This window comes from Anguilla anguilla, chromosome 9 (assembly GCF_013347855.1).
Source record: "Anguilla anguilla isolate fAngAng1 chromosome 9, fAngAng1.pri, whole genome shotgun sequence".
Lineage (NCBI taxonomy): Eukaryota > Metazoa > Chordata > Actinopteri > Anguilliformes > Anguillidae > Anguilla > Anguilla anguilla.
In genome coordinates, this window is record NC_049209.1 from 986604 (window position 1) to 1008092 (window position 21489).

Consider the following 21489-nt stretch of genomic DNA (forward strand, 5'->3'; position numbering starts at 1 on the left):
GTTAGCACTCATCCATGGCCTCTCCTTGCCAGGATAACTAGTCTAATTCAGGGACCAGGATCTAATTCAGGGAAAGGGGTCTAATTCAGGGAAAGTACTTTGCTCAGGGATATAACCAGTTTATGGCTCCTGTGGCTCCGTGCAGGAGGACAGGGTGTTTGATGAAGGCTGGGGGGGCGGCGGTGCGATGTTCTCTCGCAGAAAATCCTCCTTTAAAGCGTCTGCTGCTGGACACTGGCAGAGAGGCACATTTCACAGCATGCGTCAGAATAACAGCGTCTGTTCCTATATGAACTAACACAGGAACCCCTGAATGGAAATCATTCACAAATTTACAATGGAAAAACCTGAGTTAACATTAGTGTTGCTATTTTGTAAAGGCCCACTGTCTTTGATAACGTACATTGCTTATGCGCTGACAAAACTGATGGAACGTTCAACATGAACCCGCTAAGTTAGGATTACTCCGTTAGCCAGTTTCCTGCTGTACTTTAGTCCTTCGCCATTTTCTCCATTTCAGTTTGTTTTGGTTTCAAACGGGAGGGCAGCCTGAATGAGCTTAAAGTTCACAGCCAACGGGATTAAGAAAATCACTGCTAAGCCAGACGTCCTCTTCTCTGCCAGAAAACACGTGGCCAACAACTGCAAAACCGGCGCGGCCGCGTGCGAAACACGTCCTCGCCTTTACGAGCCTCATCTGCACAGGTCATGTGGTTGAGGCCAGAGCACACTGGAGATGACGCACATTTAAAAACACATTTTCAGGAAAAAGAGCCGGACAGCGTTATTAGGAAATGTATTGTCCTTTTAATGATTTGCGTTTAGTATACACAGAATGTTTGGAGAAATAATCAGTAAATAAAAAAGGATAAAAACAACATTCTCATGCTGTATTTCTCTTTAATCAAAAATGAAACATTAAATTAATGCTAAATATGTAAACTTGCCGTTATGGGAAACATTTGCAAGAATATAGTTTTTTTTTTTTTAAAAAGATACAAGTAAGAACTGCATGAGATGAATTTTGAAACATGAAATGCAGTCTGACTGAAGAGAATATTTCTGTATTAAAATGGACCACAATCGCTCGGTAATAAACATACAAAGCAGCATGTCTACTGTAGACACGGAATACTTAGAAATTTACTTTTTTTTTGTTAAAAAATGAACTCTGTCATTTTTGTCAATACTGAAAATAAAATACATTTCAGCGGAATTACACTTTATGTAAAACACAGATTTAGTAAACTTGTTCATTTTCCTGTAATTTTACTATTGTGCTGATTTGTCTGGAAAAAAAGGTTTGTGTGCATGTGAGTTCATGGGACTGGAATTTCCACCGGACATGTAAGTGAAATGCTCAGCACTGACCATCTGAAAATGCGGGTTTTGAGCAGCGCAGGACATGAAATGAGACTTCAAGGTCAAAAGGCACTTTGGGAGTAAACGCTGCGTCTGGCTCTTATGCAGAGTGCGAGGAACCGAGACTTCAGAGTGGCGACGTAACGCTACATCCATCGGCTGAAATACATTCACATTCCACGCACACGCTTGCCCTCGTCCGGGAATAGGAGGGACACGTGACGCAGCACACGCGTTACTTTACACGGGTCATATGACACCAAGCATGACCAGTCTGCCCATCGGTCACGGGTGTGGAAATGCATATCACTTTACTCTGACGACCACGTCCTCCAGATCGATACTCACTCTGCAGCTCAAACATTCATCGATCTTGATCTCTCTGCATAAACACAGAATCAGACCTTTACTGGAGAGGCTGAGGGTAAACACACGGCCTGACGGGAGGTCTGTAACGTGTCCCGTGAGAGAATCCTGGGCGTGTATCTCCAGGCTGATTGTCCCGCGCCCTAACAGGCACTCCGCCCCTCGCATCTTTTAAAAAACGGTGACTGTGTTAGGGACCTGTCCTTGAAATGCAGAAAGTACCGATTTCAGCGGAGATGTGAAGACCTTTAGCACTCGGCCTGCTAACGCAGTTAGGGCCTGGGCTTCCGTCCGGACGCACAGTTAGAATCCTGCGTTTGACCCAGTTACTGTACGCTGGGTCAACCGAGCAACGTCAAGCCTTTTGCAGCACAGCTAAAGAGCTCTGGGAACAGACCTGTGACTACCTGTGCTGTACAGAACCTGTGCTAATGCTGCTGTAACCTGTGCTAATGCTTCTGTACAGAACCTGTGCTAATTCTGCTGCACAGAACCTGCGCTAATGCTTCTGTAACCTGTGCTAATGCTGCTGTACAGAACCTGTGCTAATTCTGCTGCACAGAACCTGCGCTAATGCTTCTGTAACCTGTGCTAATTCTGCTGCACAGAACCTGCGCTAATGCTTCTGTAACCTGTGCTAATGCTTCTGTAACCTGTGCTGATGCTGCTGTACAGAACCTGCGCTAATGCTTCTGTAACCTGTGCTAATGCTTCTGTAACCTGTGCTGATGCTGCTGTACAGAACCTGTGCTAATACTCCTGTACAGAACCTGTGCTAATGCTGCTCACTGGCTGTGACATGCGTGTACAGGGGCCAGTGACACTACGGGGTCTCAGACGGTGTACTGAGAAGCTGTGGGTCGCGCTCCTGCTCCACACGGTGTGATCATGAGCCACTGAGCTTCAGTTACAAACACACACTGTCCTCTTCCCCCGTAAACACAGCTCACAGGGACAGGGTGCCTCAGCACACGCGTGTTACACACATGCAGCTGTATCTCATGAGCACTGCAGACACAGGGGACCGTCGGGCCTCAAGGCTGGAGCGTGGCAATCCTCAACCCCCCCCCCCCCCCCCCTCCCCGCGGAAATGTTCTGTTTACCCCAAAGCCCAAAAAAAGCACTCCAGGGGAGCGTGTGCTTAACACTAATCTACAGCATGCAGGACACCCCAAACCAGTGGGGTCCCCCAAAATTACACCCCGTCCACAGTCAGAAATGATTCCCACTTTTAAATCAAAGCTTTCAGCCCAACAGTATTTTACAGTGCATCCTGCTCCTCTCTGGCAGGGCCAAGTTACAGAGCGATTCAGCTCAATCGTAGTGTACAAGGGGTTAAAAAAACACAGAGAAAGAACCTGCCTTACAGTATCATCATACAGTATTTACAGGTTTAGAATGATTTTGCGATTTACAATTCCTACACAAACTACCCAAGTGCCACGTTTAAGATGAGTAAATATAAACTACTTATAAATAGGATACCTAAGACAGACAGAAAATAAAACTTAAACACTTGTAGTAAAAAAAAATTTTTTTTAAAAGACTTAGTGCAATAAATGAAAAAGGAAGCTAAGAGATTTGGTCCAGTGGGCAGGGAGAAGGGGCTCCAGTTCTGCACAGTCTGTTTCAGAGGGACAGCACCAGCCCTGCTCATTATGGGGAGTGTGTTTAAACACACGCTCACTCACACCCAGACACTCACACAAAAATGGGGTGGGGGGGGGGGGGGGGAGGACAGAGAGGAAGATCCTTCACCCGCGTGGGACAGTGTCTGTGTGTTGTCTCTGAATGCACTGGTGAGGAAGGGCTCTAAATGAGGATCTCCACCATCTCACTGTCCACTTCCTGCTGCGATAGGGACTGAGACAGAGACTGGGACAAGGACTGGGACAGAGACTGTGACAGAGACTGAGACAGAGACTGCGACAGAGACTGCGACAGGGACTGCGTCGGCTGCGTCTGCGCAAGTGGCTGCGACTGCGGCTGCACGGGTGCCCTCCTTTCCAGGGTACTGTTGTGGAATGCAGGAACATCTGTACAGAACACACACACACACACACACTCTGTAATATCTGTACGGGACACACACAAACGGCCAGTCACACACACACACACACCCTATAACGTCTGCACGGGACACACACACACACACACACACACACACACACACACACACACACCCCCTATAACGTCTGCACGGGACACACACACACACACACACACACACACACAAACCCTGTAACGTCTGCACGGGACACAAACACACACCCAAAAATGTCTGTACGGGACACACACACACACACACACACACACCCTGTCTAACGAGCCAGGAGATCGAAGCTGAGCACCCAGCGTGTGAGCGACTCATCACCAACCGTCCACCATCTTGGGGCAGCTTACTGTTCTCCACACGCATGTAAACATTAGCGAGCTCAACGCCACTGGGGTTACAGAGCCAATCAGATCGCATGGGAACTTTAGTTTGGCACCGAGGAGGAGAGGGTATGTTAACAGAAATCTATAAATGTATTTATATATCATTATATATCATTATTATATATAGAAAGTGAAGATTAGGAATGAGGAGTGAAGTGGATATTGAAATTGGTTGGTAAGATGGGCCCTTAAACCTGGTTGCGTGTATAAATGTGCGTTTGGGGGGGGGGCAGTACCTGCGATGCGGTCCGGGATGTAGACCGGGCTGGGGCTGGTGAGGCGAGTCGGGACCGGGGCAGAGGGCAGGGCGGGGGTGCCGGGCTTGCTGGGCTCCTGGCCCTTATCCGTCTGGGTGCAGCTGTCCCTGCTGCCTGTTTTGGAGTGTCCTGCCGCCATGGGGGTGGAGGGCAGGACCGGCGAGGGGGACGAGGAGATGGACTCCGTACGCAGAGAGTCCATGCGGTACTCTGGGCCCAGCAGAATGCCTGGCGGGACAGCACAGAACCTTCAGAATCTCCCCAGGCAACCGGACAGAACCCAGCGGCCCGGTCTGTGGTTCCACCGACCAGAACCAGAACCGCCGACCAGAACCGCAGAACACAGAACCCAAGAGCCGCCTGGCATTCTGCAGCACAGCGTGCGTCCTCCCATCCCTAACCCTAACCCTAACCCTAACCCTCCCACCAGAAACACCCGTCTGCGTCTGATATTTACACCCTCCCCAACTTTCCCATCCTCGGTGTTTATTTTTTTTGCACTGGGCAGTTGTGACTGTGGAGTCGTCGTAGTACCACTGAGAGCCAGCATGTGGCGCCACTGAGTGTCAGCATGCAGTACCTCCGAGGGCCAGTATGCAGTACCACCGAGGGCCAGCGTGCAGTACCACTGAGAGCCAGCATGTGGCGCCACTGAGCGTCAGCATGCAGTACCACCGAGGGCCAGTATGCAGTACCACGGAGGGCCAGCGTGCAGTACCACTGAGAGCCAGCATGTGGCGCCAGCGAGTGGCTGCCTGGGCACAGCGGAGCGTGCGCTTACCCAGGCTGCCCTTCCAGCTGCGGTCGTCCTTGCGCTCCTCGGTGATGGGGCTGCCGCTCAGCCCGAGCGTGTGCGAGAGCAGCCCCGAGCCGCCGGCGTTGGCAATGGACATCAGCGACTTAGACGGCCGCATGGCGGCCGGGGCGTCGGCCTTGGGCTCCTTCCGCGAGCGCTGATGCAGCACTTTGATCATGGCGTCCTTCTCGATGATCTGCGCATGCAGGTTCTTGATCCTTCAGGAAGCAGACACAGGAAGCTTAGAGCAGGCCCTCAAACTCATCAGTGCTTCCCAGGAAAGGGAGATTTTATAGGAAAGGGAGCTTTTACATGAAAGAGCCTTCACAGGAAAGGGAGCTTTTACAGGAAAGAGATTTCACAGGAAAGGGAGCTTTTACAGGAAAGAGATTTCACAGGAAAGGGGGCTTTTACATGAAAGAGCCTTCACAGGAAAGGGAGCTTTTACAGGAAAGAGATTTCACAGGAAAGGGGGCTTTTACAGGAAGTGGCGCTGTAACAGAAAGTGGCGCTGTAACAGGAAGTGGCGGGCGGGGCCGACCTGCTCTCCATGTCCAGGCAGCGGCGGTTGGCCATGAGGATTTCCTCCTCCTCCTTCTGGATACGCGCCTCCACCGACGTGTCATAGCTGCTGCTGGGGGAGTGGCTGCTGCCCACAGAGGTGTCCCTGACAACAAAATAGACACGAGTGTGAGAAATGCACACACACACGCGCTCACACACACACACACACACGCACGCACGCTCACACACACACACACACACACGCACACGCACACGCACACTTATACGCACGCAAGCACGAGCACACACACACACATACTCACACACACACACACACGCACTCACACACACACCTCTGCGTGGCGACGGAGGCGGCAGCGTCCAGGGCAAACTGGCGCATGACGCTCTCCTCCAGGTACTTCTGCTCCCACTTGGTCATGTCGGCCTCCAGAGCCAGGATACGCTCCTCCTTCTCCCGAAGCTGCTCCATCAGCGCTGACGTGTTGTACTCGGGAACGCTGGAGCCCTGGGCCCCGCCCTGCCGCTGGGAGAGAGGGGTGGGAGGGAGAGAGACAGACAGAGACAGTGAGATTAGGCTGTGAGCACATTCAGATTATGTTCCAGATGTAAATCAGTGTCCCGCTGGCTGATCGCAGAATGGAACTCAGCTCTATTAGCAGCGTGACACCTGTTGAAATGGTGGCTGCACTAAATGAGCTCTGGTGTGCGATTCTCCCCCCACCCCCACCCCCACACTGTAAGGGCACCAGCATCCCAGCATGCCCTGCTGACCGCCCCTCTCCTCCAGGCCCCTAATGGACTCCACAGCTCCCCGCCCCCCGTCCCTACATCACTGAGCACAGAACAAGGCTTACGCTGTCCCACTGACCCCCCCCCCACCACCACCACCTCACCCTGCAAAAACCTGCCTCCATCCCTGTACTGTAAAAACATTCCTCCACAACGGGGCTGGACACAGGAAGTGCAGAATGGAATTCTACAAATATAGCATGTCTCCTGAGTTGGTGCAGTGTTGAATTCTGGGACATCCCACATACAGCAAGACTGACCGAGTTTCATGCTTTCTATTTGCAGTGAGTGTGTGTGTGTGTGTATGTGTGTCTGTTGTGTGTGTGTATATGTATGTGTGTCTGTGTGTGTGTGTGTGTGTGTATGTATATGTGTGTGTGTGTCTGTGTCTGTGTGTGTGTGTATGTGTGTGTGTGTGTATGTGCGTGTCAGTGTGTGTGTGTGTGTGTGTGTGAGTGTGTGTGTGTATGTATGGTGTGTGTGTGTGTGTGTACTCCAGTGACTCCAGCTCTCTCTCCAGGCGTGCGTGCGTGTGTGAGTAAGTGTGTGTCGGTGTGAGTAAGTGTGTGTCAGTGTGAGTAAGTGTGTGTCAGTGTGAGTAAGCGTGTGTACCTGCTGCATGCGCAGTGACTCCAGCTCTCTCTCCAGGCGTGTACGCAGTCTGTGCTCCAGCTGTTCTCTCTTCTCACAGGCAGCCTGTAGCTGAGCAAGAGCCTGCTGCATGCGCTCCACCTTCTCCACGTACACCTGCTTCTTCTTCAGCTGCAGAGAGGAAGAGTACGGTGCTCCATCATGCGCTCTTCATCCTGCGCAACCCACCCACTGTACCCCCCACACACACAGTAACTCCCACCCCACTGTACCCCACTCTCAACCCCGCCACTTTATCACAGCTCACCCATCCCCCCGACTCTACCCCCACTCAACCCCCCCTCCACTCTATCCCCACACAAACCCCCCTCCACTCTACCCCTGCTCAACGCCCCCACTCACCACCCCACCCCCACTCTACCCCTGCTCAATCCCCCCACTCACCCAGCACTAAACCCTGCAACCCAGCTGTGAACCCTGCAACCCAGCACTGAACCCTGCAACCCAGCACTAAACATTGCAACCCATCACTGAACATTGCAGCCCAGTGTGGGATATACAAAGACACCCCATGTCCTACTTGCAACTATAATATGACGTTGTAAACTGATGGGCGTGTCGCACCTATCACATTCACAGAGCGGTGCGCGAGCTAGGTCAGTTGTCAGAAAATCATTTTGAAGTCACAGCAACCCGTTGTTCTGCAACTAACTATTATTTGAATATATTTGCAGGTAAAGCAATGTATAAAGATCACCATGATTTGTTATAACAGTAGAAATGTAGTGTGATGTGTTGTTCGTTGTTTAATCAATTGTACATGTGAATAATAGTCCATTTTGGAGATCGCCAAATGAAGCTAACCTAGCTAACCGTTAGCTAGCCAACAAGTGCATTGGGTAGGTGCTAGCTGAGGGTAGCTAAGCTATCTACCCGCTGTTTTACAATATTGTAACGTTTGTATTGTCACCTTATTTTATGTAGTGAGGAAACCCGGGTAACGGACATGGTGTATAGTATAGTTACTTAGTAAGAGTTGTTATTTTAATTAATATGGTGAGAACGGACTTTAAAATATTAATAGAGAATAGAGCTTATGCTAAGCTAAAACGCAGCTAACGTTATCTAACGTCCTGTTCGGGTAAACACAGAGTTTCCATGGCAACAGCAGGAGTGATTCGCTCACTGTAGCAGTAAGCAGTAGCGTTAACGCTAATGAAATGGTACATAACATACTACTAACCCAGCTCTCTGAACACCTCAGCCCTGCAACGCAGCAGTGAACCTCGCAAACCAGCTCAATGAACACTGCAACCCAGCTCAATGAACACTGCAACCCAGCTCACAGAACACTGCACCCCAGCAGTGAACCCTGCAACCTAGCCCTCTGAACACAGGTACACAGCGCAACCTACACAGCCACAGGTACACAGGTACGCAGCCCTACGTTAACCCTCCTCCCAGAACAAAAACACAGACCTTGTGCCAAGAACAGAGCAGGATTCTGAGGCTCTGTAAGAAGGATCAAGCGTAAAGCTCAGCTTTATTTTTGCTTGAAGGCCCTATCGTCCACAGATCTCTGATCCCAACTACCTGTTTGTTCAGTTTTTAAAACCTGATCTCTCTGTGTAGTGAAACAGAGAGCACATTTCTATTCAGGGTGGGGGGGTTTAGATAATGGATTCTATGAATTAGCCCTGCCGTTGTATCCTCGAGCAAGGTATTTAACCCTGAATCGCTCTGGAAAGAATCCAACTGAATAAAAAGGTATTTTAAAATGGAAGCTTCCCAAGGCTGTCTGCTGAGCCAATAAATCTGTTTGATAAATAGCAAAACCCATCTATGAGTAACTGGAAGCAAATGCACCATCACGGATGGCCCAGTTTCTACTGAAATTTGCCACTTCCTTTAGTGACTAACAGACTGATATAGAGAAAAACTACAAAACGGCATAATACCAAATCACAGGACTGCACCCCACTATTACTGAGGAAGTCTTCCTGCTTAGGGACAATACCTACTCATGAACTTATGATTCAAGAAAGGCTTTGAGTAAGGCTTTGAGTAAACCACAGGGACTCATAGGATGCATTCATTAAATTGTACATGTATGCTATGTGTGTGTGTGTGGGGGGAGGGGGGGTGTAATGGTGATGTACCTGATGAGGCAAAACACATCTTTGACTCATTTTTTAAATTTGTTGTTCAGGGAATTAATTGAAATTCATGCGATTCATTGAAAACTCTTCACAGAAAATTACATGCATTCTTCAATTCACAAAAGTAATTTCAATTCACTTCCAGAATGGACTGAAATGAAATTGACCCCAGCCTGCAGTTTTTCATTTCGCTTTGTGTCCACTGGGGGGCGCAAATATATGCATGTAAAAGGGAGGAGATGATCTGACACTAATTTGGAAACAAAGGTTTTATTTCCCTGTTGGAGCTGGTGCCACTGAAGCCGTTTCACGTTAAAACGTGGAGCAGATCTGCGCAGGTTTTCAGATCTGCGCAGGTTTTCGGACGGGAACGCCTCCAGGCCCTGGAATGCAGCACCGTGCCCCTTTCTTTCTTCTATTTTTAATTTTTCCACAAACCCCCGCCCTCACCCCGAGCGTGTCGAAGCGCCTGCAGCAGTGCATCGCTGCCAGTCTCTAATCAATTTATGAAGCTGGATTACCACTTCAGTCCTGGGCTCCCCTCCACCCCACACTCTGGCCAGCATACCCGGAACAGTCTCCCCGAGGACGAGAGGGTAGGAGAGCTATCCGTTCTTTAACGAAAATGATGAGCTCACCTCCTCCTCCAGTTTGACCACTTTGGCCTGCGCGTTGTTCAGAGCCTGGTCCCGGATCTCGATGTGCCGCCGCTGGTCCTCGTTTGTGGAGCGGAGCGAGTTCAGCTCGATCTCCAACGTCTCCTTCTCCCGCTGCGTCTCCTTATCTGTCAGTGAAGAGGACAAGAGGCCGTCACACGCGCACCTCCTCCGCACCGCCAAGGGGAAGGCCTTCGGGCGGAGCTCCAAATCCATCTCAGCGGGACAGAAAGGCAGCGCTTCCTGACAGAGGCGTCCGGTGCTGGACCGCCCCCTCACTCTGAGCCAGAAGCTGAGAGATGGCCGTACTCACTCTGAGCCAGAAGCTGAGAGGTGGCCGTACTCACTCTGAGCCAGAAGCTGAGAGGTGGCCGTACTCACTCTGAGCCAGAAGCTGAGAGGTGGCTGTACTCACTCTGAGCCAGAAGCTGAGAGGTGGTCGTACTCACTCTGAGCCAGAAGCTGAGAGGTGGCTGTACTCACTCTGAGCCAGAAGCTGAGAGGTGGTCGTACTCACTCTGAGCCAGAAGCTGAGAGATGGCTGTACTCACTCTGAGCCAGAAGCTGAGAGATGGCTGTACTCACTCTGAGCCAGAAGCTGAGAGAGGGCCGTACTCACTCTGAGCCAGAAGCTGAGAGGTGGCTGTACTCACTCTGAGCCAGAAGCTGAGAGGTGGTCGTACTCACTCTGAGCCAGAAGCTGAGAGGTGGCCGTACTCACTCTGAGCCAGAAGCTGAGAGATGGTCTTGCGGTTGTCTTCAGACCCTTCGCACTCTTTAGCGGCTAGCTGCTTGTTAGCGGTCTCCATGCGTTCTGTAACACACAACGTGACACTGAGGTTAACATCGTTCTGTTCTGACAAACTCCCTGCACAAAAACAATAACAGTGTAATAACACAGAGCTCAGCAAAGAGCCAGTTATGTGGGATGAGACGGATCAGCACAAATCACACAAGACGTCCCTCAACACAGCCCGATATTTCTTTTCCGGCTGAATTTCTTTTTTTGACGTTAGTTTTGCTGATACCGCCATCTTGCATTTAATGGCGTTTAGCTTGTGACACAGCAGACTGGAGCTCTCTGCAGAAGGCCCGCAGATTTACTCAAGGCCTGTTTCTGGCTGAAGGCGCTGTAAAGCGAGCGTGTGGACCGGAGTGGATGTGGAAGTCTGGGGAATTCCGGCTTCTCCGGCGGGTTTAATGGACCTCGCGCTCCCGCCAAAGATCCCTCCCCAGCCTCGCGCCGCGGGGGCCTGTTGCTCAGCAAATTGGAAAACAAAAATAAAACAAAAACTTTATACGAGCGCGTTTCCCAGAGAGTGCTCGGCACATTTCACTAATAAAGAGGACAAAGGGCCCCTTATGCTGCCCAGCCGCGGCGCAGAATCAGGCCAAACGCTAGAGTAATATTTATGAGAGGAACGTATGACCAGCGATCCAGCTTCACATTCTGCGCCCCCATTTCTACAGTTTCTAAAAGACAAAAGTAAAAAAAACTCTGCTGCAGTTTTACTGGATGCAGAAACATGAGAAGGGCTCCCCGTCCACACGTGGAGAAGGAAGAAGGCGCTGTGCTGCCAGGAGAAGGAACATTTCTGAAAGGGGGGATGTTTCTGTGTGTTTGGCTTTGAAGCCATGGAATCTCCCCACGGAGCCTAGCCTGGGCGTCCAGCCACAAACGCAGGGGTTTCTTCTCAGAAAAACCACAAGGCACGGACGCAGGACACAGAGGCACAGACGCAGGACCGCGAGGCACAGACACCGGACAGAGAGGCACAGACGCCGGACAGTGAGGCACAGACGCCGGACAGAGAGGCACAGACACCAGACAGAGAGGCACAGACGCCGGACAGAGGGGTACAGATGCAGGACACACAGGCACAGACACAGGACTGCGAGGAACAGACGCAGGACACAGAGGCACAGACACCGGACAGTGAGGCACAGACACAGGACACAGAGGCACAGACGCAGGACCGCAAGGAACAGATGCAGGACACAGAGACACAGATACAGGACACAGAGGCACAGACGCCGGACAGTGAGGCACAGACGCAGAACATAGAGGCACAGACGCAGGACTGCAAGGAACAGACGCAGGACACAGAGACACAGATACAGGACAGAGAGGCACAGACACCGGACAGAGAGGCACAGACACTGGACAGTGAGGCAAAGATGCAGGACACAGAGGCACAGACGCAGGACTGCAAGGAACAGACGCAGGACCGCGAGGCACAGACACCGGACAGAGAGGCACAGACACAGGACAAGAGGCACAGACGCAGGACTGCGAGGAACAGACGCAGGACACAGAGACACAGATACAGGACACAGAGGCACAGACACCGGACAGAGAGGCACAAACACCGGACAGTGAGGCACAGACACCGGACAGTGAGGCATGCAGGACAGGTCCCTGTTGAAGTCGTGCCCCCCCTGCCCCCCCAAGGCCGTACCTCGCAGATCTCTGTTGAAGTCGTGTAATCGGCGCACCTCCAGCTCCAGTTTGTTCCTCATGGTTTTCTCCAGGGCCTCCCTCTTACTGGAGGACTTGACCAGGTTCTCATAGGCCTCAGAGACCAGCTGGATCTCCGTCTCCAGCTGCAGGAAACAGCTTTCAGCTCACTCACAAAACACAGCTTTACACGCAGAAAACACAGCTTTACACTCACAAAACACAGCTTTACACGCAGAAAACACAGCTTTACACTCACAAAACACAGCTTTACATGCAGAAAACACAGCTTTACACTCACAAAACACAGCTTTACATACAGAAAATACAGCTTTACACTCACAAAACACAGCTATACACTCACAAAACACAGCTTTACACTCACAAAACACAGCTTTACATGCAGAAAACACAGCTTTACACTCACAAAACACAATTTTACATACAGAAAACACAGCTTTACACGCAGAAAACACAGCTATACACTCACAAAACACAGCTATACACTCACAAAACACAGCTTTACACTCAGTCAGGAAAATCTGTCCAAACCAAACCCATAGCAATTCCAAATACTAATAATAGTAATGTATATTACTATTAATAATAAAAATACATATTATCTTACCTTCTGATACTTGGCCACCTTGTCACAGCAGATCTCCATCTCCTGCTTGAGCAGGTGGTTCTCCTGGGACAGCATCTCCACCATCTGCTGGGCGCGGGCCACCATGACGTAGGGCTCCCCCTGCAGGGCATGGGGGGGCGGGTACTGCTGCTGCTGCTGCGGGGGGGCGTGGCCGTGGCTCCTGGGGGCCGACATGTAGTGTTCCGGCTGGAAGCCGTGGCTGCGCTGGGGGTGGGGGTGCATGGGGCCCCCGCTGAACTGGTCCCCCATGTGTGAGCCGGGCCCTTGGGGGCTCCGGGGGCCCATCATGAAGGGCTCCCCCGGGTGGGACATGGGGGGGGCGTGGTGCGCCCCCATCAGGCTGCTGAGGGTGGAGGACTGGGCGCGGGACAGGGACCCCACGGACGTGACCGAGGAGGTGGGGCTGTGGTGGTGGGCGAGGCGGTGGGAGTGGCTTGAGCTCTCCTTATTGGACCTGCCGAAAAACAAACACCCAATCCTGGTGAGTCTCTGTCCCGCTCCCCACCTGTTAAAACTGCACCTCAGCTCCACCGTTAGAGTCTGCCGTCCTGTTCTCTGAGCACTAATCCAACCCTGTATATCCCGCTGCTCATAGCACCACTCTCAGCTCCAGTGCTCTGCTTTAAGAGCTAAACTAGCTCTCTATCTGCAGACTCATCTAGCGCCAGCTACAGCACTGAATGCCTTACTGTTCGTTTGCATTGTGCTGGCTGCTGTCAGCGCTGAGCGCTACGGTGCAGTATCTCTACAGCTCACACCTCTGCAGCTTTCTCTGATTAAATGAACTGATGCACGTGAAAACACAGCAGTGCTCAGATGCGACTTCTGCTGCCCTCGTTAGACATGTCTGTGCCCGGCCTCCCTGCTTCTGCTGCCCTCATTAGACATGTCTGTGCCTGGCCTCCCTGCTTCTGCTGCCCTCGTTAGACATGTCTGTGCCCGGCCTCCCTGCTTCTGCTGCCCTCGTTAGACATGTCTGTGCCTGGCCTCCCTGCTTCTGCTGCCCTCGTTAGACATGTCTGTGCCCGGCCTCCCTGCTTCTGCTGCCCTCGTTAGACATGTCTGTGCCTGGCCTCCCTGCTTCTGCTGCCCTCGTTAGACATGTCTGTGCCTGGCCTCCCTGCTTTTGCTGCCCTCGTTAGACATGTCTGTGCCCGGCCTCCCTGCTTCTGCTGCCCTCGTTAGACATGTCTGTGCCCGGCCTCCCTGCTTCTGCTGCCCTCGTTAGACATGTCTGTGCCTGGCCTCCCTGCTTCTGCTGCCCTCATTAGACATGTCTGTGCCTGGCCTCCCTGCTTCTGCTGCCCTCATTAGACATGTCTGTGCCTGGCCTCCCTGCTTCTGCTGCCCTCGTTAGACATGTCTGTGCCTGGCCTCCCTGCTTCTGCTGCCCTCATTAGACATGTCTGTGCCCGGCCTCCCTGCTTCTGCTGCCCTCATTAGACATGTCTGTGCCCGGCCTCCCTGCTTCTGCTGCCCTCATTAGACATGTCTGTGCCCGGCCTCCCTGCTTCTGCTGCCCTCATTAGACATGTCTGTGCCTGGCCTCCCTGCTTCTGCTGCCCTCCTTAGACATGTCTGTGCCCGGCCTCCCTGCTTCTGCTGCCCTCGTTAGACATGTCTGTGCCTGGCCTCCCTGCTTCTGCTGCCCTCGTTAGACATGTCTGTGCCCGGCCTCCCTGCTTCTGCTGCCCTCGTTAGACATGTCTGTGCCTGGCCTCCCTGCTTTTGCTGCCCTCGTTAGACATGTCTGTGCCTGGCCTCCCTGCTTCTGCTGCCCTCGTTAGACATGTCTGTGCCTGGCCTCACTGCCAGTAACTGCCCAAATCTGCCGTATGAGCCAACAGGAGAGTGTCCTGTGACACACTTTCAAACTGCACTGCGTTAAGGCTTATTCTGACACAGCAGGGAAAAGAGGGCGACCATAGCTATAAGTTATGTGCCCAATGTCAAAAATGCTAAAGTACAGAGATGACAGTGGGGCAGACCGTTTCAGCGCTGGCCTTTTCTGAAACACTTTTTGTCAGTAAGCTGAGCGCACGCCACCTGAGAGAGAAACCCTTTGTGTTGGGCGACTCGACTGAACGCGAGTCATGTAGCGACTTGCTGAGGGCGGGTGACACAGATGTAAATATGTTTCACATTCTTCTGTGTCTGACATAGACCAGCTCCCAGTTCAACTGCCTGTGGGACAAACAGGCAGAACAAGCCTCTCTCATTGGGCTCCTTCCAAAAATGTGTTTATGTCGCCTGGCAAGACGTTTCATACATTAAATCACTGACTCTTTCAAAATGAATCCCGGTCACCATGAACCTGTTTTGAAAGGGCGGTATTAAAAAGGGATCTCTGTATATGCAACTAACTATGCTTTAGAAGCCATGTGTAATCATTTCTGTTTATTATTTATGTGTTTTACGTATGGCATTATTAGTGGCATACACTCTCAGGGATCCATTATATCTAATAAACTAACCTTGACCCCTAATACCTAATCAACCATTTTATCCACCAGCAAATTTGAGGCCAATTGTCTTGTAGGCATGTGACTGAAATAGTGTCAGAGTCAGACGACATTACATTCACCAAGCGGACTCTCTAATCCAGAGTTACTCTCAGGAGAGTGAAACGCTGCACCCACAGCTGGTGTGTGATAGTGTGTAGAGCAGAGCCCAGAGCAGTGGGGCTCGCATCACAGTCAGCAGGTATAGGGGTGGGTATGCGGGGGGTGGCCTCACCTGAAGGAGCCGTACTCCGGGGGGGGCTGGTAGCGCACGTGGGGCAGGTCTCCGCGGCTGTGCTGGCTGTGCTGGCTGTGCTGGCTGTGCTGGCTGTGCTGGCTATGCTGGCTGTGCTGGCTGTGCTGGCTGGCGCGGGGGTCGGGGGGGTAGTAATGTCCCAGCTCCTGCTGGTGCTGCTGAAGCGGCTGCTGTTTGGGTGGGGGGCGGAAGGGGTAGTCGGGCGGGGGGGCCGCGGTGCTGCGCGGGTTTGTAGTAGTCCCCCGGGGGGGGCAGCTGGGGGGACAGCGGGGCGCTGGTGACGGGGGCGTGCGCCTTGACGCCGCTGGTGGCGAGCGAGAGCTGCATGAGCCGCTCGCTGAGAGAGCGCACGTGGCCCTGCTTCAGGTCCTTCAGCCCGTCGTCCTGGTGCACCTTCCCCCCGCTCACCCGCTGCACCGCCGCGCGCCCCTCCGTCCGCACCTTCGGGTTACTCACCCCCGTCACGTAGAAGGCCGCGCCCACTGAGGGGGGCAGCTGGGGCGGCCCCCGAAAGTACTGCGACTGCACCTTCGCCTCCTCGTACGTGGGCAGGTCCTCGGGACCCTGGCCACCGCCCCCTCCCCCACCCCCAGGTCCTGCCCCGCCCCCGCCGCTCCCGGCCCCGCCCCCTCCGCGGGAGCTCAGCTGTTTCTCCAGGCCCCCGTCGGACTGCAGCTCCTGGCCCTGCGGCTCCTGCCGGGCGATGTGCGGGACCATGGGGTGGTCCTCTCCTGGGCCGCCGGGCCCTGGGTACCCCCCCGCCCCGCCCTGCGTCTGCTGCTGCTGCTGCTGCTGAGGCTGCTGGGACATGTAGTTCCTGCTATCGCCATAGCGCATCTGCTCCTGCAGGAGGCGCTGTAACACGGTGTTGCTGCTGCTGCTGCTGCTGCTGGACGTTTCCTCAGCCGTGGGCCTCATGTCCCCCTCCCCCCGCAGGCCACGCACCTCATGAAAGGAGGAACTGCGTCCGCGCTCAATGCTCCCTGTACAGGAACCGACAGAACCATCAGCCCGCGAACACACACCTGCTTAAACTCAACACCTCAGAACACCTCCATCCCCCTGAACACACACCCGCTTAAACTCAACACCTCAGAACACCTCCATCCCCCTGAACACACACCTGCTTAAACTCAACACCTCAGAACACCTCCATCCCCCTGAACACAAACTTAAACACAGCATCACTGACATCACACAGAGCGGGGAAACAGAGTGCAGCCCACGGACAGAAGGCACCCTTATCCTCTGAGTGCCTGTGAGAATGAAGTCCCCAAACATGGACCATCATTTTTAAAAACTACATTTTCAGCACAATGACTGCTGGGCGTCACGGAGACCAGTGAGGCCTTCTTATTTACGGCGGTGCTCGCGCACGGGGCCTTTAAAGCCAAACTCGGTGTTGTTTTCGATTTATGGAAAAAATGTGACAACTGACACCGAATGTCCGTGCAGTGTTTCCAAAAGCCTGCAGAGCCGTGTATAATCTTTCCAAAAAGTGACGGTCACCCACGGCAACCGATTATGCAGAACTAAAGCCCAGCGTCATGGTGCCAGAGACCACCCAGGAGTGCCCCCCTGTCCGGGGCACACAGAGCTCCAGCATACGAGCGCCCTTTCCCCAGAGACAACAGCTTTCCCACATTTACTGTCCTTAAAGATCGAACATTTAACTTCCATTTCATTCATCTTCCCAAACCAAAGCAGCACATAAGCCCAGCACATCTGCTACACATACAATGCCCATTTCCACAAATGTCATTATTATGGTATTAAAGAAAAATGTGTTAGCAATCAAGGTCAAACACCCAAAGTCATTAGGAAGAAACCACTCCAGGTAAAAGCTAAAATGTAATCAAATGAATCTGTTTAAAAACAGACCACAAGTGCTGTCCTGGTGAGCTCCACACTGGCTCTTAAAGTCCCAGCGCACGAACGTACGGAGGGAAGCTAAGCGGATCCAGTCGAGGCGATGGACAGTAAGCTCTTGGCTGTAGTAATGCAGAGCAGATCCACTTCACAAATCGTTTCCTTCAGTAAAATCCTGCAGTGTTACAGAAGTTTGCAGAGGCTGTTTACAGGGCAGCTAACGGCCATGTGAAGCGCTTCTCCTGAGCGGTTTCTGCTAACGACTCTGGGTGTAAAGGAGCAGTCTAGAGTTAATGCAGCATCTACGGTAATGAAGGTGGAATTATTACATCTATTGCTTTCTGATAATCTTCTCATTCTCAAGGAGGATGAAGCTTTTTTCCGAAACATCTGCGGCAAATAAAAGCGTTTTAGGACACAGGTCGGGTCTGGGACATCAGCACAGGGCTTTCCAGGGAGAAGAGGGAGAGAGGGAACGTCATGATGGTACAAATACTCTCCCACAAAACTCCCACTTTTACTTCCTGTCATGCTCCCCCAAAACCCTCTCTGCCCCCCCTCCCCAGTTCAGACTCAAAGGCAAAGACAATGGGGGGTGGTGGGAAAGGGACAAACACAAACACAGGGGAAATGGAAGGTAAAGGTGATGGAATGGCAGGTAGAGTTGTGTCCAGGGTAAAGCCACAGTTTGCTCTGCTCAAACACTGCGGGCAGAGAGAAGCTCTTTAACACCACTGTGGCACAACGCCATGCTGTTAATGAGGGATAGGGGCGGCAACCACGCGCCCCGTCCCGTCCCGCCCCAGCCCGCCCCCGTCCCATATCCTGCTGTCCCCCCCCAGCCCGCCCCCGTTCCATATCCTGCTGTCCCCCCCCAGCCCACCCCCGTCCCATATCCTGCTGTCCCATCCCAGCCCACCCGTCCCGTATCTTGGTGTCCCTTCCTGCTGTTGCGTACCCCTCCCCCCGCCGTCCCCTCCCCCCTCCCCCTACCCCTACCCCCCGCCCGTTCCCTCCCTGCCCCCCCTACCTGTCCCGCTGTGCTGGTCCGGGTCGTGTGTCACTGCCCCGTCCTCATGGTGCGGTCCGGTCCGATCCGGGGTATCCCAGCGCTCCAGGAGCTCCTCCAACCGCTCCAAAATGTAGAGGCGTTCGGCCACGTCCCGCACACCCAGCCCGTCTGCAACAGGAAGGCACGCTCAGGGCCAGAACAATGAGGGTGGGGCGCAGAGGCCGCGGGGGCAGGGGGGGGGCTTTGGGTATGAGAAATGGGGGGGGGGGGCTTTCTGCATACCATTTCCTGGTTCTAGCTGCCCACTCTCCCACACTTGGGCCCCTCTGCTCGGGTCACACACAGGCTGGGGGGGGGGGGGGGGGTGCTCAGGATGTCCAGTGTCACACACACCTACCCCCCCCCCCACCATGCCCCCCTTAGCTTTTAAACAAGAATATAAACTTCTTGCTGATTGGGGAATTCATGAGAGCGCTACAGACAGAACCCCAGGGGTTTACACTGGTCACAACCCCCACAGACAGACAGATCCTCGTTCCAGACAGACAGACAGATCCCTGTTCCACAGCAGGAGCCAATTCCACCACTCACATCCACGAACCTACTGCAGAATCCATATGAGAGGTGCAGAAGTACCCCAAAGTCCTCCCAGCCTCACCCCAAAGTCCGCCTGCCCTCACCCCAAAATCCTCAGGCCCTCACCCCAAAGTCCGCCTGCCCTCACCCCAAAGTCCCCCCTGCCCTCACCCCTAAGTCTGCCTGCCCTCACCCCAAAGTCCGCCCTGCCCTCACCCCAAAGTCCCCCCTGCCCTCACCCCTAAGTCTGCCTGCCCTCACCCCAAAGTCCTCCTGCCCTCACCCCAAAGTCCGCCCAGCCCTCACCCCAAAATCCTCAGGCCCTCACCCCAAAGTCCCCCCTGCCCTCACCCCTAAGTCTGCCTGCCCTCACCCCAAAGTCCGCCTGCCCTCACCCCAAAGACCTCCCAGCCTCACCCCAAAGTCCTCAGGCCCTCACCCCAAAGTCCCCCCTGCCCTCACCCCAAAGACCTCCCAGCCTCACCCCAAAGTCCGCCTGCCCTCACCCCAAAGTCCGCCCAGCCCTCACCCCAAAATCCTCAGGCCCTCACCCCAAAGTCCCCCCTGCCCTCACCCCTAAGTCTGCCTGCCCTCACCCCTAAGTCTGCCTGCCCTCACCCCAAAGTCCGCCTGCCCTCACCCCAAAGTCCTCCTGCCCTCACCTCAAAGTCCTCCCAGCCTCACCCCAAAGTCCCCCTGCCCTCACCCCAAAATCCTCCGGCCCTCACCCCAAAGTCCTCCTGCCCTCACCCCAAAGTTCGCCCAGCCTCACCCCAAAGTCCTCCTGCCCTCACCCCAAAGTCCCCCTGCCCTCACCCCAAAGTCCTCCTGCCCTCACCCCAAAGTCCCCCTGCCCTCACCTCAAAGTCCGCCCTGCCCTCACCTCAAAGTCCGCCCTGCCCTCACCTCAAAGTCCGCCCTGCCCTCACCCCAAAGTCCCCCTGCCCTCACCCCAAAGTCTGCCTGCCCTCACCCCAAAGTCCTCCCAGCCTCACCCCAAAGTCAATCCGGCTGAATAAAGCTACGCACGCACGCGCGCGCACACACGCACACACACGCGCACTAGCACCTGAAGGCCAAGAGAATAACTATCGGTTTCACAACAACTTTCCAGCCCCGGACTCCCCCCCCCCCCCACCCAAAAAAAAAGACTTCCAGATGTGGTCTCCTCTTTCCAGTGAGCTGACAGTTACACTGTAAAGTTCTCTGACTGTTTCAGATAAACAGTTTATTCCGCAGCGAGGGCTCACTGAAACTAATTCACGGAATCCGACATTCCAGCGAGTCCATATCAGCCGGCCCAGATAGGCTTCTCAATGAGGATTCTAAAAGGGGCTGACCTTCATGTTTTCAGCAGCTATGTCAACGACACAATGCGCTGACAGCAACAACCCCCCTCCCCAAAACAGAAAAATGCCAGGATAAGCAGATTTCACAAAAACAAGGAAATGTACAAGGCTCTTCCTCAACAACCTGTAGCTGACAAAGCCAGTATATTTTTAAAACTTATGTACAAGATTACAAGGTTATTTTGTTTTTTTTGTTTTTAAAAAAAATCAAGCTTTTGCCTTTCCTGCAATACATACAGCCAATTTACACCTTCAAAAAGAACATGAAAATCATTCAAAGATAATATTCTCCTTCAGTTGCTAACATTAGCTAAGAAACAACAGGCACTAAGACACTCAGGGCTACCTTACAACAGGAAAGCCTGATTTCCACCTTACATTTATTAACTGAATAAAACCTGATAAGCTTTAGTCTCTCTTTAATCTGAACTCGTACCTACAGGAGAGGTGCAGGGCCTTCATCCCAAGCCCAAACACCGCGCAGGATCGGGGGTTTTATCGGTTCTTTCCCAGCGCACGGACGCTCGCGCTCTTCCCACGCTCGGCGTCTGGCTGCTGGCTGCGAGGACGAGCCGCAACGACACTCCCGAATGCCTGCGCGAGCGCTGCAGGTGGAGATGTGGGACAGGTGGATCTGGAGCGAGGCCAGCTGCCCTACACACCCTCATACCTGCGCGCTGACGGGCTCACCTGAGCTCCTGCCAGCCCTGTTCACCCGCTAATGCTCGCTCGCGCAGGAAAAGGGCGGGCCCAGCCGTACACCTGGCACAAAGACGGGAGACACCTGGAATGTGCAGGCGAGATGACGAGGCCGAGCGCACCTGGCGACCTGTCCCCGTCCACCTGGGGCGACGGCGGCGGGAGGACCAGGTCACGGCG

The 21489-nt window shown here is 53.3% G+C and overlaps 1 protein-coding gene across 1 annotated transcript in view; it reads right to left on the bottom strand.

The window, feature by feature from the left end:
- Nucleotides 1-973: 973 nt before the first annotated feature.
- The window catches only part of amot (angiomotin), a 35076-nt gene continuing 14560 nt past the window's right edge, over nucleotides 974-21489 (bottom strand). Inside the window, 13 exon segments of the mRNA XM_035433055.1 lie at nucleotides 974-3764; nucleotides 4404-4652; nucleotides 5206-5438; nucleotides 5762-5887; nucleotides 6078-6268; nucleotides 7147-7296; nucleotides 9923-10068; nucleotides 10662-10754; nucleotides 12400-12544; nucleotides 13027-13501; nucleotides 15784-16013; nucleotides 16015-16787; nucleotides 18704-18853. Coding sequence (XP_035288946.1) covers nucleotides 3541-3764; nucleotides 4404-4652; nucleotides 5206-5438; nucleotides 5762-5887; nucleotides 6078-6268; nucleotides 7147-7296; nucleotides 9923-10068; nucleotides 10662-10754; nucleotides 12400-12544; nucleotides 13027-13501; nucleotides 15784-16013; nucleotides 16015-16787; nucleotides 18704-18853 — 3185 coding nt within the window. The 3' untranslated portion in view covers nucleotides 974-3540.